We start from the raw sequence: 18,499 nt of genomic DNA on the forward strand, positions 1-18,499 counted from the left end.
GGGTTTTTCTCACGGGGTAGGTAATTCTCACGTTACATCGGGTCTCTGGTGACAACTAGGAATTCCCTCACTGTGCACAGATTTCCTCTCACTTCCTGGTTTGGTTATGGGGCAGGAAGTGAGAAGATGGTGAAAAACTATTTGACAGGGGTGGTAACTTTCTATTACTGTACCCAGAATGAAAAGAAAAGAACAAACTTTGCCTTTCGTTGTACTTTAACGTGTTGAAGCCTACATGAGATTTCAGTGGTTGTGGCAAGATCTGTAGAATAATGATTACGTGCAAAAAAAACAGCATTGCTCTCTGCTCTCCTTTTAGAAAGGCGTTTGTGTGTTGAAGTGGAGCGCATCACCGGTGTTCTGCCGAAAACTCCAACTCGGATCAAATCTGTAATAACGCCGCTATGGCCGCCCCCCTCACTCTCTCACTGCTCGGCGCGCTCTAGTGACGTCATCGTCGTAAAGCAGGAAGTGGGTAGCAGGCGCGTGTGTAGATGGAACCTTGTATATGAGTGAGTGGAACTCTGTGCTCGGTGATGGGGGCTAATGACTTGCATAGTTGGGCAGGCTGAGCCTCTCCAGGGGTATAGGGGGTACACAGCCGATTGGGGTGTTTTGTTAGTCATGTTATCTGTAAAGAATGTTCCTTCTCCATGAACATCAACTTAGTAAATTGAATTACATGGCAGGTATTTGCATGGCTGGTGCAGAGTTACTGTTCTCAGGTGCTCCAAGTCTGCTTTGAAATGTGATTTGTACAGATACATAGTGTTTTATCCTCTGTAATCAGTCTAGGTGCCTGCATTGGAGGAATGCATCACCATATGTGTTATCCTTTACAAAGTTGCCATGAATGGGGAGGAGTATGGAGTCCCTGGGACCAGGGGTGAGCTCAGGTGTGTTCAGGTACAGTCCAAACCCATCTGAGCTATCCCACAAGAAAGCTGTCACTGCACTACCAAACATAAGCGACCGAGGCATTCCCCATCCCACACACCACATGTATATGTGTTGGTGGGGAATGTCTTGGCCGCAGTGATCGCTTCCTGGTGGGATAGCTCAGACAGGCTTAGGCTGAGCTCATCCCTACGGGAGACTTGTGTGAAATGTCTACTTGCTCTTTCATTCTTGTGCAGTTGGATGTATCGGGGTGATGCCTGCAACTAGAGGCATCATCCCTGTACCGGCTTTCTGGAGATAACAACCGATGCGGCTTAGCAGCCGCTCGGCTGTTATCCTAGTGAGCGGGAGGGGAATGTCCCTTCCTTGGCTCTGCCTGGATCTCTCCAAGACCCGAGCAAACAGCCACCACGTCCGCCGACTGGTTGTAGCCCAGAACTAAGTTGGATCCTGCTTCGATTGGGTCTCCGATCATGTTACCCGGAAGCAACGTCAAGGCGTCCCTTCCGGTTTATTCGGCTGCCAATGGCGCAGATTTAAAAAAAACTGACAGTATTCAAAAATGTGGATTTCAGTGTTTTGAATACTTTGAAGTGCAGTGGAGGGGTATGGGGTCTTTTAGACCCCAGATCCCTCCATAAAGAGTTACCTGTCACTGTCTATTGCTGTCACAAATGTTTACATTCCTTGTGACCGCAATCAAAGTGATCAGATTTTTTTTTTAAACTTAAAAAAAAAAGAATTTTAAAGTTCTCAAAGCTCTGCGAGCAGAGAGCTGGTGACTGCTCTGTTCCCCACACTTAATGGAGTGCTGGGCTGTAGAGGGGGCAGGAATGGCTGGTTTAGGCTCTCTAAGAGGCTGAGCCAGGTGACGGTCCAGGGTTGTGGGCGGATCCTGGCCGTATTGTCGCAATCTTTCCCCAGCCTGGACCGCCTCTGTGTCGTCAGCTGACCGCATGCTTCAGCAGAATGAACTGCACTCCTGTGACCCACAGGCGAAGTACAGCCAAACGAGCTTTGGCTGTAATTCTCCTTTTAATTTGGTTTTGAAATGAATGTAACTTCTCAAATAAAAACCACATGCACAGTTAGAAATTAGTTTGCTTAAGAAAAGTTTTCTGTCCCTCTCCTTCGGACAGATGCCTGAGAAATCTCTCACAGGTGCTGGCATTGTCTCCCAAACCTTTTCCTGGTTCTGATCTTTGGCTATCTTGATTAACCAGCACAGAATGATGTCACTCCCGTGTATTCTCAGGAGTGTAGTTATCCCGGCACACATGCAGTGTGCTGGAATGTAAACTGAGCTGTACATGCACAGTGCTGGAATGTAAACTGAGCTGTACATGCACAGCTTAGCGTATATTCTACAGGGAATTGCAAACAAGGAGTAGAGACATTGCATGTGCAGTAAAGAGCCTGCCTGTGTGACCCGGGATTTAGATCCTATTTCGGTTTTCATTGTCCGATAAAATGACTCCCCTCCCCCCCCCCCCCCCCCTAGCTTTCTGTCTTTGGGACACAAGTGGAAGCAAGAAAAAAATCTATCTCCCCAAAATGAAGGAAAGCAAATGACACAGGATGTATTTCCCCCAGCAGCAACAAAAACCTAACAGAGGTATTACCCTTCCCGCTAGCCAAATCTTAAGAAAAAAATGTTACCACTGGTATTTTCACTCTATGGATTTTTATTATTTTTTTTTTGTTTTTGTTATAGCCATCCTACCCGGAAAGGAAGTATTTTTCTGAAATTTCTGCTATTTTCTGTTAAGAAAAATGGGTAAAAGAAAACATAAGAAAGTTCCTTCTAGCCGGCGAGAGCTGGTTTTTGATGAGGAGAAAAGAAGGTGAGTGATGAACTTGTATATATCACAAGAAGTCTACATAAACAACATTCTTACTCCATCAGAAGACCAGAAATGCCTATTGAAAGCATGATTGAGGTTTTTTAGTTAATTTAATCTTTTCATGCATAAAGCCCTTCTCCAGGGAAAGGAAAAATGCTAATTTGCAGAGGAGCGGTCTGATCTGCAAAGGTTAAATGTGCGCGTAGGTCTAGGGGGATGCAAACAGGTTTACTTGCTCCTTTGCTCCTACAGGCTTCCTACAGGCTCTAAAACAGGTCTCTTTAGCCTCTTCTCCCCTTCTCTCCTGCTCTGGGGGGTCGCAGGTCTTTTGACATCATCAAGTCCAATGCAGAGCCCATAGTCCTGAATTGGATATGATAACGATGAGGGACAGTCAATAGCTGGAAGGAAAGGAGAGCTCCAGCTGCAGGGGGAGTGCATAACCAGGTCGGTAAAACTGCTTTTTGCTCCTCCCTAGACCTAAACATGCCTTTAACCCTTCAGTGTGGGGCATTTTCTTTTCCCTGGAGATGGCCTGTATAGATGCATTACAAAGCCTATTTAAAGAGGATCTATACTGTGGAAGCTGTGCTCCAAATGTCAAACAAAGGGACTAGTCGCCTGCATTGCCAGTAAACTACCTGCAGCTGATCATTTTCCCAGGATCAGCTTAACATGCTCTGTTGTCTCGAGGTGTGCCTCTGGGTGATGGCAGCCATCTTGGTAGAGGTGGATTGCTTTGCATTCTCATGTCAGATCTACCTCCTTGATAACTGGTGTTCTTATGATTTGATGAATAATGAACTGATGCCTGGTGCAGGGACTAATCAGTAGAGTGTAGAAGAGGTGAGGAAGCATAGATCCACAGAATGAATGAAGCTGGTCAGGTCAGTATATGGTAACTTACATCTGGGGCACTTTCTGCCTTCTGCTATATGCCATGAACTTATACCAGAAGTGTTCCCCTTACCGCTGGTGTGTAAAATAATCAGTGACCCCCCGCTTTGTACCTTCTGGGGTTGCTGCTGCACACTAGAACACTCCTCAAATCAGCAATCTGAGCCCTGCTTTGTCCAAGATTTCCATCTGCAATGTTTTGTTTTTTCTTTTTTCATGTGGTGGTTAGGCTGCATAGGTGGTGGTCACGGGAGAACTAATTCACTGTATCTACTATTTTATCCTGTCTTGTGCGCTGTGACAGATCCAATCTGGACAGGGGATTTTTGAGAGGACTAGGGGCAAGCCTCCTACCCACTGAAAATGGCCCAGGGAGAAAGCAGATCAATCTATAATGATGGACAACCACTTAATGGATGCTGAGAGTGTGGTTTGGATTACTTCTCTTTTTTTTTTTTTTAATCCAAACAAAAAATGTTTTTTTTTAAAGTTATAGCACCAATACATTGCCAGCTGTACATAAAAATACACAATTGAATCTTGTCACCTACACAGATAAAAGAAAAGCCATCTTTCAATACACCTCTTCATAATCAACATGCAACGATTTTAAGAATTGTATTGCATGTTACATATTAGAACCTGCAGTTGTACTTGGGCATTGAGGCCAAGTAGCCTATCCATCAGTAGATCCACCGGGGCAAGCCATGGGGTATCCAACCATGATGCCCAAAGTCTTTCGAATTTGGATGCATTACCCCTATGCTGGTATATGACTTTCTCCATTCTCCTCACACTGCCCACTGTGTTGATCAATTCTTTTAATGTTGGAGGATCTTCCGATTTCCAGTGTACCATAATCAACCTTCTTGCCTGAAACAAGACTCTATGAACATCCCAGTCATACTGTCCCAGCAGGCACTCCACCAAAGCTAGCCCTAGAGTCACTTGGAACACTGCGATAATTGTCTGTACCACTCCCGTCCAATAGGGATGTAGCTTTGGGCATCTCCACAGTAGGTGAACTAGGTCTCCATGATCACTCTGACATCTCATGCAAACAGGGTCAGTTTGGAGCCCCATCAAATGTAGTCTATAGGGAGTGTAATATACCCTCAATATTAGTATAGTTGGGTCAATCTTTGAGTTACATTTAGTGAGCAAGTAACTACTGCCTGGAAAGCCTCTTCCCATTGCTCAGCATCCGTTAGACCAATATCCCTTTCCCATCTTTCCATCACTCTCAGGGGGTGCTGCTTTAAATAGAATTGCAAAAGCATTGCATAGCTTTGTGATATGAAAACCTTGGACACTAGTGTCTCTAACTAGCCCGAAGATTGGGGTCCGGGACATAATCCATTTCGAAGATTTACTTTGAGCTTAGACTGAGTGCTGCAGCTGCATGTACAGGAATTGCGTAGATGATAGTAAGCTATATCTGCCCTGCAGGTCTGAAAATGTCAGGAGTATCCCATTTTGAAAAATTTGCTTGAGATGTGTCATGCCATATTCCCTCCACCTAGCCCCTGATTGCAGCTTGGCTAGCTCCAAATAGGTATCATTCAGCCATATAGGACTGAACTCAGTATAACCCCCCCTCCCCCTGCAGATATTTGATTCCATATTTTTTAGACAAAATTATATGTCTGGTAAGTTTTATGTGGCATTCCGAAAGCTTGTTCCTCCAATGCTTGAGGGACAGGACCTCTGCGGATAGTATGCCTCCTCACCACCAAAGGTGAGCTGACCTCTGTACCATCTATTCTTTCCTCTGTACCCATAGTCCCTATCAGGCTGCAATTGAGCTGCCAGGTAATACAGCCATGGGTTGGACAGAGAAAGCCCTCCCTCATCCTTGGGCCTCTGTAAATGCTCTAGTTTAGTTTTATTCTGGGAGTAAGATTTTTCCAGATCAAAGTGCGAAAAAGAGAATTATCCTGAAACTTTAGGGGGATTTCCATAGGGGTGTTATGAAGCATGTAGAGCAACTGTGCTATGATTCACCCTACCCGCTACTGACAAATACAGAGAATTCCATATCTTCATCCGGTCCCTGAACCTCTGAAGGAGAGGGTTAACGTTCAGTCTACAGAAATCTCTAGGGGGGGACAAACAAATGTGTAGCACTATCAAGAATAATAGTTATACTGGAGGGAAGTATATTGATGCAATATAAATATTGGTAGCAGAATAACAATTAAGGTACTCAGCCAAAAGCTTATATATAAACACACTGTGAATTTGTCATAACAGTGAATCAAAATAAGTGTGAGTAGAAAAAAAATCAAAAAATGTATTTCATATTTATCGAAACATATATATATATATGTATATATCCATTTAAATTACTCCATCTAGTGGTCAAATAATGTATAGTCACTTCCTCATACTTATAGTCCTGGAAAGTTGGTAAATTAAATCACCATGGTGCAACATTCCAGAATCAATATAAAAATTTATACCGAATATCTTTTGGTATATGCACATAAAAATTATCTCATAAATTATATCCAAAAGACAATAAAACATAATATTAATAAAATATACCCAAAAGGAAACTTTGTAGGAAAAGGGAGGAAATCAGCTATTGTTAATAAAGCAATTTACGTCCCATTCTACATTTTAACCAAAAGGAACATAAGTTTTTAAACAATAAATTCACCGTTTGTTTTTTCTCAAGATTGATCTTTTGGTGTATGGACTTTGGACTTGAGATATAGATATATATATATATATATATATATATATATATATATATATATATATATAATGAATTTTTTGATTTTTTTTTTTTTTTTTTTTTCTACTCACATTTATTTTGATTCACTGTTATGACAAATTCACAGTGTGTTCTATATATAAGCTTTTGGCTGAGTACCTTAATTGTTATTCTGCTACCAATATTTATATTGCATCAATATACTTCCCTCCAGTATATCATTTATTATTCTTGATAGCGCTACACTTATTTGTTTTACTATTTTTTGTGATTTTTCTATAGGTCCATGTGTGCTGCTTTCACAATTTTATCACTAGATATATAACACCAGTCTAATTTTATAGCGCAGAAACTCCCCATTTACATTTAAATTCATTGGTGATAGAAATAGGGCATGAAGGCGTCACAGGCTGGGTCCGATCCCCATCTAGCAACATTAAAGCTGATTTTGACCAATTAATTTCCAAATTCTATGACCATGGTCATGGCTTCCTTTAGGGTGGCATCTGTGTCGCCCAGCATAAGCAATGTGTTATCAGTATATAACATCACCTTCTCCTGTATATTTCCATAACGAAAACCCTCTGTCTGGATGGGACCGCTTTTTAATCGCCAATGTGAAAAGGAGGGACGATAAGAGACACACCTGCCTCGTTTCCCTCCCCAACTCAAAGTAATGTGACCGGTTACCAAACGCCCTAATAGCCGCCTGTGGTTTAGCATAGAGAAGACACACCCAGGATATATATATATATATGTTGATCCAAACCTAAATTTCTCCATTACCGCTCATAAGTATTCCCAATCTATGCCTTTGCGGCGTCTAATGAGAGCAATGCCCTATAACCTGTATTATCTGCCGGGGATTGCATATTTAAAAATAATCTCCTAAAATTGACAGCAGTAGATTTATGGGGCATAAAGCCGGCTTGGTCAGAATGTATTAAGGACGTAACTACCCCATTCAATCTAATATACCTTCGCTAGGATCTTCACGTTGCTTTTCAGCAGTGAAATTGGCCTATATGATCCCGGGTCTACCGCATCTTTACCCGGCTTCAGTAGCAAAACCATGTTCGCCTTGTACATAGAAGGGGGCAAGGCACCCCTATCTAGTGACTCGTTAAAGACTTTCAGCAACCTCGGGCGCGCTACTGCGGAGTATTGTTTGTAAACTTCCATAGGGATACTGTCCTCCCCGGGTGCCTTACAATTGGGAAAAGAACATACTGCCTCCTGAAGTTCCTCTATAGTGAGTGGTGTATATAGCTTCTGCCTTTGGGTATCCGTGAGTCTGGGGAATGGTATGCTTAACAAGTATTGTCTCCACTCCCCAGGCATATCACTATGCAGACCCTGAGGGAGTTTGGTGGGTTTCTGAATTACCAGAAGTCTGCTCTGATTCTATCCAGAAAATTGGATTATCTGGGTCTGACTCTGGATTCAGCTCTAGCTAGAGTGTTCCTTCCTCTGGACAAATTCCTGAAGTTGCATGCTGCAATTCAACTCCTGCTGTCCCTGAATATTCTCATCCCTCCGAAATTGCATGCGGCTGCTGGGCCTGATGGTATCTACCTTCAAAGTAGTTCCGTTTCCACCGTTCCCTATGAAGTCCCTGTAAAGGGAGATCTTAGTCAAATAGGACAAGTGTCCGAAATCTCTGGACAATCCGATCTGGCTGAGCCAGGAAACCAAAGCGTCTCTGGTCTGGTGGCTTCTCTCTCCGGCTCTTTGACAGGGCAAATCTTTTCTCCTCTTATATTGGACAGGGGTCACCACGGATGCCAGTCTGTCCGGATGGGGAGGTATCCTGGGTCTGAGCTCTGCTCAGGGTGTTTGGACACTGGAAAAATCCAGACTGTCAATCAATGTCTTAGAACTCTGGGCGATCAGACTGTACCTGGATCACTGGCCGGATTAAATCCGGGGGTTTCCAGTGCGGATTCAGTCAGACGATGCCTGGTGATTGGCTTATGTCAATCACCAGGGCGGAACGAAAAACTATTTATTGGCAACCCTGCAGATAGCCGTCATTCTCCGGTGTGCAGAATGGTTCGTTCCAGCCCTCTCCGCCGTACACAGGAGTGGAAAACTGTCAGGGGGACTATCCTCAGTCGGCAGGCGTTGGACCAAGGTGAGTGGTCCCTTCATCTGGACGGGTTTCATCAGATAAGTCTCTGGTGGAGCACCCCCGAGGTGAATCTGTTGGCATCCTGGCTCAACAGGTTCTGATGTTTTTGGCTCAGGATCTTCTGGTAGATGCCACAGATGCTCTGGTGGCCCCGTGGGGCCAGTATTGTATGATCTAGGCTTTCCCTCCTCTCAAGCTTCTGCCTCGGCTCTTGTGCAGAATTGAGGCAGAGGGAATTCTGGTAATTCTGTTGGCCCCAGGCTTGCCTTAAGGGCCAATCTTCCATCCTGCTTTACATTTGCTGGCTTTGACAGCTTGGCTGTGAAAGACAGGTGCTGAAGTATAGAGGTTTGCCTGGGTCAAGTGATTCCGACTCTGCTGAAGGCTAGCAAGTCTACCTGTAGGAAGATCTACCATCATACGTGGAAAGTGTACATTTCGTGGTGTGAGTCGAATGAGGTTCACCCTCGTTCTTTTTCGGTGGCTCCGATTTTGACCTTCCTTCAACGGGGGGTTGAGCAGAAATTTGGCCTGGAGTACCATCAAGGGCCAGGTGTTGGCCTAGGAGGTCTTCTTTTAGCGACCGGTGCGGTCTCCTCTACCACCCTGGGATCTGAACTTGGTGCTTTCCATTCTCCAGAAGCCTCCCTTTGAAAATATTCAGGAGATTCTCCTGTTCACGCTGTCCCAGAAGGTGGCTAGCACCTCTGCTCGCAGGGTGTCTGAACTGGCGGCGTTATCTTGTCGTACTCCTTACTTGGTGATCCACAAAGATTGCTCCTTCCTAATGTAGTCGCTGATTTCAATTTGAATGAGGACATTGTGTTGTCTTCCCTGTGTCCCAGGCCCAAACATCTTAATGAATTTGCGTTGCATGCCCTGGATGTTCTTTGGGCGATTCGGGTGTATCTGACAGCTACTGAGTCCTTTCAGGTGTCAGACTCACTGTTTGTGCTCATGGATGGGCCAAGAAAAGGGCTGTCTACTTCTTCTGTGACCATTTCAAGATGGATCAGACAGACTGTACCTCAGGCCTATTGGGTCAGGGGTCAGGTTCCTCCTTTCCCTGTCACGGCACACTCTACTCAGGCCCTTTAGTGCTTCCTGGGCCTTTCGTCATCAAGCGTCCGTGGCACGGGGTTGCAAGGCGGCCGTCGGTGCACACTTTTGCAAAATTCTACAAAGTGGTTGTGTTGGCATCTGCGGATGCTTCCTTTTGGCTGCAAAGTTTTACAGGCTACTGGGGGTGTATTGTTCAGGTTGGGCTCAGGTTGTTGAGCTCCCGTTACCTGGTTGGCTATTTTCTAGCCTTAAGATTTTTTTGTTGTCCCACCCCTCATGTTTGGCACTGCTTTGGGACATCCCAATGGTTCCAGAATCCTGGAGAGCTGTGTCCATCAATGAATGAAAGAGAAAATGGGATTTTTGACTTACCGTAAAATCCATTCTCTGTGTTCTTTGACAGACAAAGCACCCACACCTCTATGGAGTTGTAATACTTCTGACACTACTTGTTACAAAACGAAGGACCTATAGCTGAGAGGGGGAGTATACCACCAGGGTCTGCCCATAGGTGTAGTTAAGCTCTTCTTTTTTTTGCCTAGTGCTCCTGTAGGGGGGCAGTAATAACTCAATGGTTCCAGAATCCTGGAGAGCTGTGTCCGTCAATGAACGCAGAGAAATGGATTTTATGGTAAATCAAAAATCCCATTTTTTTTTTTTTTTTTTTTGCTAGAAAATTTAGAACCCCCAAACATATAATTTGAAGCGGAGGTCCTAAAGAATAAAATGGTGGGCATTGCAATTTTTTGTCTCACAGTATTTGAGCAGTGTTTTTCACACGCAGAATTGTTTGGGAAAAAATACACTTTAATGAATTTTAATCAACACAAGCACAATATAAAACCCGATTTTTGGTGACTTATAAAAGATTTTGTTACACAGAGTAAATGGATACCTAACATGTCATGCTTTTAAAATTGGCTATGCCTGTACTACGGCGCCAAACTATAGTACATAAAAATCCCTATAAGCAATGCTTTTAAAAGCCTTTACAGGTTACAAGTTTAGAGTTACACGGGTGGTCTGGTGTTAGAATTATTGCTCCTGCCCTGGTGTTTGCGATACCTCACGTGTGGTGCAGTCACCACTTACATATGCATGCGGGACTTGCATATATGTGAGCATGGGGGACGGGGCACTGTTTTTTTTTTTTTGTCACAAGAGATAAACCACATCTCTTGTGATAGTATGGACTGTGACAGGTCCTCTTTATAGAGAGGTTTGGGGGTCTATTAGACCCCAGATCTTTCCTCTGGCCTCCAATGCAGCCGATCAGACGCAGATCCGTCTGACTGCTTCACTGGCCAGTAAGCAAAGAACCAAAACCAGAAGTGACTAAATCCTCATCGCTTCAATTTTCTGACATCACACAGAGGGGAACAACGTCCGCTCCTCTCTCTGTTCACTCCACAGGATGCAGTGAAAAGGCGGGGGGCACCCCTTACTGCCACCTGTAGAAGTGGATTCAGTGGCTGTATAGTCACTCAAATCACTTCTATGTGAAACCGCATCTCCAGTTAAATATTTTGATACCGGCATGATGCCTGTAGCTGAAAACCTCTTAAACCCCAGGACGTCATATGACATCCACTCAGAGGTAAGTAGTTAAGAGATAAAAATGAGGGATCACATTCATCACTTAAAATTTACAAGGAGTGTAACAAAAGAAGAAAAAGGAAATCAAGTCTGCAAAAATTCAAAATGAAGGACCGGTTGGAAAAGAGTAAGGCTAATAACCCCTTTTTAAATACCATCTTCAGATTTATGTACACAAAGGAAGATGGTGGAGCTCAAATCCATAATGAGGATGCTATTGCCAAATCACTCAAAATTGATATGGTTCAGAAAACTGTGAATAAAGCAACTGAACCAGTAGACTTACAACGGTGTCTGTCTGAAAACAGCTGAGCTCTGTTTTTTTTAAAGCCCTTGTTTCTGATTGTAGAGACACTTAAATGACTGAATTAGTACCATTGGATTGGGACAAGTCCAATGTGGTGCCTTTTATTTAAAAGATATCAAAAGGGGGGGGGGGCATGGCCGGCACCCGAGGCGCATGGACGCGGTCTGAGTGAGCTCCTGGAGAAAGATCAGCATTCAGGCTAATCGCAGCGACCCCCGAGCAGCGGTGAACCCAACTTTGGACCAGAGAGGGACCGGACGGTGTGGAGAAGAGGAGACTGCAGAAGGGGCCCTGAAGTGAACTGACTTTTTTCAGAGTGTCTGCTCTCTGGCTGACCAAGATGGTGCCTGCTTTCCTCACTCAGCTACATCATCGACCCACCGCTCCACTCACAAACAGAGGCAGAGAGCTGATTCCCAGTCTCTTCTCCTTCTGCATGGGACTTGGATTCCCTACGCCCGCAGGGTCCTAACCCCAGGCCCTGCCACATCTATCACTAGGCCTGCAAAGGGGGGGACACAGTTGAACCACCTATTAAAAATGTATCCCACCTCAGGGCAACCTATCCTTGACACTACTCTGAAGGACATGATCTCTCTGAGGGGCACCCTACATAGAGACATGTCAGATATGGGAGACAGGATAGACTACGTGGAGAATAAAATGAGGGAATTTGCTGCAGCTCATAATGAGCTTGTAGATTCCCATAATGATCAAGAAGAGGAATTGCAAAAGCTACGGATGAAGATAGCCGACCTAGAGGATAGGTCAAGGAGAAATAATCTTAAATTAAGGGGGGTTCCGGAGTCCATTTCTCCTGCGTAACTTGAACAATTTTTGCAAAAATTGCTAAAGGCCCTCTTGCCAGACACTACACCTGAGGAGTTTATCGATGTGGCACATCGCCTTCCAAAACCCCCTCACCTCCCGGACAAGATACCGCGTGACGTGCTTATCAGAATACATTTTTTCCATGTGAAGGAACATTTAATGCAAGTTTCCCCGCCAATGCTCCCCGCTGCCTGATCCTTTCTCAAGGATATCCGTTTACGCGGACCTCTCACAGTTTATTATCATGGCCCGCATACAATTGGTGCCTATTACCAAACTACTTCTCAATCACTCAGTGATTTACAGATGGGGTTACCCAGCCAAACTGTCTTATTACTAAAGATGATTCTACCTATATCGTGACATCTGTGAAGGAAGGCCTTAAACTGGCTCGGAAGTGGGGCCTACTCCCGCCAGACTCAGATGGTACGCTCATGAGAAACTGTTTCCCCCCCTAATACATCTGCGGCACCGAAGTCCTCCATCAAACAGAATGTGGGATGAGTTCCATGCTTCCCTACAGTTTCACCTGCCTTTCCTAATTGCGGCCCTTCACTTACAATACCTGTCTTGGATGCTTCTCTCCGAGGAACTCGACCCTGATGTGTTATAGTAGCATCATGCTATCCTTAGCGTATTTACGCTCAATTCTTATTCCTTTTTCCCTTCTTTTTTTTTTTTTTTTTTTTTTTTTTTTTTTAGTTTCCTCACCAGTACAACATCATTGTATTCATTCCACTTTAAATCTTCGTACTCGCAGTGACGTGCATCTGGATGCTTGGTATGTGTTCCTTACTTCACTGTTGACTAGTGCGGTTTTGACTCAGCTGACTGCCAACCTACGCCACATGAAGGTACTGTACTAACAATCTAGCATTTGTTTCTCTCCTTCACCAAGTTGCTCTCCTTTAAATGCTAAGGGGCTGAACAGCCCTTATAAGCGTAGAGCCCTATGGACTGATGCCCGCAGACTCAGTGGAGATATCATATGTGTTCAGGAGACACACTTTCACGCAGTAATCTGTAAGATTAGTAAAGGTTATCTAATTTTGGCGGGAGATTTCAACTCGGTGGTAGATAAGTCTGTGGATACTTCAAACGCTGGTCCTGCTTATAGGCATGCCCTACAGTCTGTCCTTCATTCAAAGCATCTGTATGATGCTTGGAGATTCCTCCATCCGTCTGAATGGGACTACACCTTTTTCTCAAATTCACATGCCACCTATTCTAGAATAGACCTAACTATGTGGATCTCCATTTTATTTCTGTCATTTACACTTTCAAAATAACAAGACAAAAAAATGGCGTCTGCAATAGTTTGGGCACCCTGCAGAGTTAATATCTTGTACTGCCCCCTTTGGCAAGTATCACAGCTTGTAAACGCTTTTTGTAGCCAGCCAAGAGCCTTTCAATTCTTGTTTGAGGTATCTTTGCTCATTCTTCCTTACAAAAGTCTTCCAGTTCTTTGAGATTTCTGAGCGGTCTGTCACACACTGCTCTTTTAAGGTCTATCCATAGATTTTCAATTATGTTGAGGTCAGGAGATTGTGAAGGCCATGGCAAAACCTTCAGTTTATGCCTCTTGATGTAATCCCCCATGTGTTTAGGATCATTATCCATTTGTAGAAGCCATCCGCTCTTTAACTTCAGCTTTTTCACAGATGGCATCAAGTTACCATCCAAAATTTGCTGAAATTTGAATCCATTTTTCCTTCTACTCGTGAGATGTTCCCTGTGCCACTGGCTGCAATGAAACCCCAAAGCATGATTGATCCACCCCCATGCTTAACCGGTTGCCGACCGACGCACGACTATATACTGCGGCGGTCAGCCCCGGCCAGGCAGAGTGACGTATCGGTACGTCACTCGCCTGTCACTGACTTGCGAGCCTATCGCGGGCGCGCGCCCGCCGTGGCTCGTTCACAGACAAGTCAGTGCGTGTGACCGGCGGACTCGATGTCCGCCAGTCACACTGCGATCGCTCCTGTGAAGGGAGAAAGACAGAGCGGCTTGTGTAAACAAGCTGCCTGTCAGTTCTCCCTGTGTAAAAGTGAAGATCTGACCGTTCTACTATGTAGAACGGTTGATCTTTGCTTTTACACCAATAGGAATGTCCCTACACAGTTAGAAACACGCCCCTAGGACACACTTAACCCCTCCCTGCTAGTGTCATTTTTGCAGTAACAGTGCATATGTATAGCACTGATTACTGCAGTAATGTCACTGGTACCCCCAAAAGTGTCAAAAATGTCAGTCAAGGGTCCGATCTGTCCGCCGCAATGTCGCAGTACCAAAAAAAAAATGCAGATCGCCGCCATTATGCGTTAAAAAAAAAACACCAAAAATGACAAAAATCTTTCCCTTTGTTAGTAAACGCGATAACTTTTGCGCAAACCAATCAAAATACGCTTTTTGCGATTTTTTTTTTTTTTTTTACCAAACATAGGTAGCATAAAACAAATTGGCCGAAAAATGTTAAAAAATTTAGATTTTTACTTTTTTTTTGGGGAATTTCATATAAAAAAATGTGAAAAATATTGTTATTTTTGCAAAATTTACGCTCTTTTTTTGTTTTATAGCGCGTGATCAAAAAATCGCACAGGTGATCAAATACCACCAAAAGAAAGCTCTGTTTGTGGGAAAAAAAGGACGTCAAATTAGTTTAGGTACAGCGTCGCACGACCGCGCAATTGTCCGTTAAAGTCACGCAGTAAAAAATCGCAAAAAAACCCCTGGTCCTTTAGCAGCCAAATCCTCCGGGGCTTAAGTGGTTAACAGTTGGACAGAGGTTCTTTTCATTAAATTCTGTGCCCCTTCTTCTCCAAACGTACCTTTGCTCATTCCGGCCAAAAAGTTCAATTTTAACCTCATTGGTCCACAGAACTTGTTTCCAAAATGCATCAGGCTTGTCTATATGTTCATTCGCAAAGTTCAAATGCTGATTTTTGTGGTGAGGACGTAGGTTTTCTTCTGATGACTCTTCCATGAAGACCATATTTGTACAAGTATCTCTTTATAGTGGAATAGTGTACAACAACTCCAGTGTCTGCCAGATCTTTCTGGAGGGATCGTGCAGTCAAACGTGGGTTTTGAATTGTTCTCACAATCCTGCGAGCTGTTCTGTCTGATATTTTTCTTGGTCTTCCAGATCTTGCTTTAACTTCCACTGTTCCTGATGACTGCCATTTCTTAATTACATTCCGAACACAGGATATTGACATCTGAAAACACTTTGCTATCTTCTTATAGCCTTCTCCAGCTTTGTGAGCGTCAACTATTTTCAGTTTCAGTTTTCTAGACAACTGCTTAGAAGATCCTATAGTGCTGATTGTTGGGGCAAGGTCAGAAAAGTCTGGGCATTTAAAACCTTTGAGATTGACATCACCTGGTCTTCCCAGACGATGATTGAGAACAATCCATGACTCTGGCAGGTCTCAGCCTTGCAAAGGGGGCAGTGCATGCTATAAATTCTGTAGGGTGCCCAAACTTTTGCAGACGCCATTTTTTTTTTTTTGGTTTTCTGTAATTTTGAAAGTGTCAATGATGGAAATAAAATCTAACTTTTGTTGACATATTATAAGAATGCCTTTTGGAGATTTTTCCATCTTTCCTTGGCTTCTTTATGCACATTAATACAAATTTTTACCTAGGGTGCCCAAACTTTCGATCACCACTGTAATGTGACACCTTTTGGCACTTTGGAGCAATAATTCTTTTCTATTATGAAGCAAGTCCGAGAGAAGTTGACCGCCGATCTTAAAAACTATTTCCTGGTAAATAATACACATGACTCTAACCCTATATATGTATGGTGTGCACATAAGGCATTTATGCGGGGCCTACTAATTCAGATTTCCTCTGTGGAAAGGAGGAAGAGACTATCTAGGGTTCAGTGGGTGCTCGCACGCATCGCCCAACTAGAATCATTGCACAAGAGACTTGTAACACCCAAACTAACCTCTGAGCTCCTGAATTATCGAAACAAATTACGTCAGCTATTACCTTTAGAGCAAGAGAAGAGTCTTAAACACTTGAAAGCACCTTACCATTTGCAGGGCAATAAGGCGGGTAAATTCCTATCTAGACAGCTGAAATCTCGTCAATCTAAAACTAAAATCCCATATCTCCTACACCCTAAAGATAAAAGTAAATTTCATCCCAAAGACATTGCTAACTCTAAAGACATTAACTCGCTTATGGAATACTATTAGTTCCTGTATAACTTACACCAGGATGACTCCTACTCCCCAACCCACCCCAGAACTGATAATCTCCTTTCTGGCATCACTTAATCTCCCTACAATAAATGGACCCACGCTGGAAAAACGTAATACCCCTATCGCGAGAGAGGAAATACACAGTAATCACCTCTTTAATAAACAACAAGTTGCCAGGGGCGAATGGATTTTAGAATACTACAAGACTTTTAAAGATATTTTAATTCCCAATCTCCTGGAGGTCTTTAATTCAGCAGCATCCTCAGGAACGTTTCCGAAAGAAATGCTGCAGGCTATTGTGGTGACTTTGACCAAAACAGGTAATGATTTAAACTGCCCTCAAAACTTTCACCCTATCTTGTTCCTTTTAATACGGACTTAAAATTGTATGCGAAAATTCTCGCTAATGTGATCCCCTCCTTAATCAATTTAGATCAGGTCGGTTTTGTTAAGGGGCGACCAGCCTCTGATGGCACCAGACACATGCTAAACTTGATAAAAATTGTTAAATCGTAAAACCCCCCCACGACTCTATTGACGCTTGATGCAGAGAAGGCGTTTGATAGACTCCACTGGAGATTTCTAAGAGCTGTCCTGCTTAAGTTCGGACTGGGGGGTTCTATTCTGACGGTGATCATGGCACTGTACTCTGCCCCATCAGCTTGAGTCTATACATCTTCGGTGCTGTCGGAGAGCTTCATTATATCCAATGGAACTCGCCAGGGCTGCCCTCTGTCCCCGCTCATTTTTGCATTGGTAATGGAACCCTTTGCAAAGGCCATAAGAACAAACCCTTGCATATCTGGCATTGATGTTGACAAAGTCTCTTATAAAATAGGACTATTTGCCGACGATGTTGTGCTTTCTCTCACGGAGGTTTCCACCTTGCTGGGGGAAGTTAAATCAGTCATAGAAAATTTTGGTAGGGTATCTTGCTATAAAGTGAATGTTCCCAAATGCTCCATCCTTCCTATCAATATTCTGTGCAGGTCCATACAACCCCTGAAAGCAATATTCCAATGCCGTTGGGAATCAAGTTCCATCTCTTACTTAGGCACTCAATTAACAACCCCTATATCTAAACTATATCATGTTAACTATGTCCCTTTACTTAACCACTTGCACTTGCCGACCGCCGCAAGTAGATTTACTGCGGCGGTCAGCCCCTCACAGGCAAAGTGACGTAAATATACGTCACTAGCCTGTGAGGCTCTGGGGAGCGAGCGCGCGCCGCCGGCGCGGTCACGGACCCCCCCCCCCTGCGCGTGTGACCGGCGGACCCGATGTCCGCCGCTCACTCTGCGATCGGCGGGGGAGAGGGAGAAAGTCGGGCAGCTTGTGTAAACAAGCTGCCTGTCATTCTCCCCTGTGTAGAGACACCGATCATACGGTTCTACTATGTAGGACCGTTGATCAGTGTAACTACAGCTCAACAGACAGCCGATCACAGTTAGAATCACGCCCCTAGGGACACACACAGCCCCTCCCTCTCAAATAAAGTTAACCCCTTCACTGCCAGTGTATTTTTTCAGTAACAGTGCATATATATTATATATATATAGCACTGATTACTGTAGAAATGTCACTGGTAACCCCAAAAGTGTCAAAAATGTCAGTCAAGGGTCCGATCGTCCCGCCGCTATGTCGCAGTACCGCAAAAAAAATCGCAGATCGCCACCATTACGCATTAAAAAAAAAACAACAAAAATGACAAATCTTTCCCTTAGTAAACGCAATAACTTTTGCGCAAACCAATCAAAATACGCTTTTTGCGATTTTTTTTTTTTTTTTTTTTTTTACCAAACATAGGTAGCATAAAACAAATTGGCCGAAAATGTTAAAAAATTTTGATTTTTACTTTTTTTTTTTTGGGGATTTCATATAAAAAAAATGTGGAAAATATTGTTATTTTTGCAAAATTTACGCTCTTTTTTTGTTTATAGCGCGTGATCAAAAAATCGCACAGGTGATCAAATACCACCAAAAGAAAGCTCT

General features: G+C 43.7%; 1 protein-coding gene across 2 annotated transcripts in view; it reads left to right on the plus strand.

Moving 5' to 3' along the window:
• The first annotated feature begins 464 nt into the window (after window positions 1-464).
• NOL12 (nucleolar protein 12) overlaps window positions 465-18,499 on the plus strand; it is a 92,613-nt gene continuing 74,578 nt past the window's right edge. Inside the window, exons 1-2 of one of the 2 annotated variants that reach the window (XM_082265041.1) lie at window positions 465-533; window positions 2,615-2,744. In XM_082265041.1, the coding sequence (XP_082121167.1) occupies window positions 2,674-2,744 (71 nt within the window). In that variant the 5' untranslated portion in view covers window positions 465-533; window positions 2,615-2,673. The remainder of the gene's footprint in view (window positions 534-2,614; window positions 2,745-18,499) is intronic. The other variant, XM_082265042.1, reaches the window with a different exon arrangement.

The sequence above is a fragment of the Pelophylax lessonae genome, assembly GCF_965119305.1.
Source record: "Pelophylax lessonae genome assembly, chromosome: 8".
Taxonomy (NCBI): Eukaryota; Metazoa; Chordata; class Amphibia; order Anura; family Ranidae; genus Pelophylax; species Pelophylax lessonae.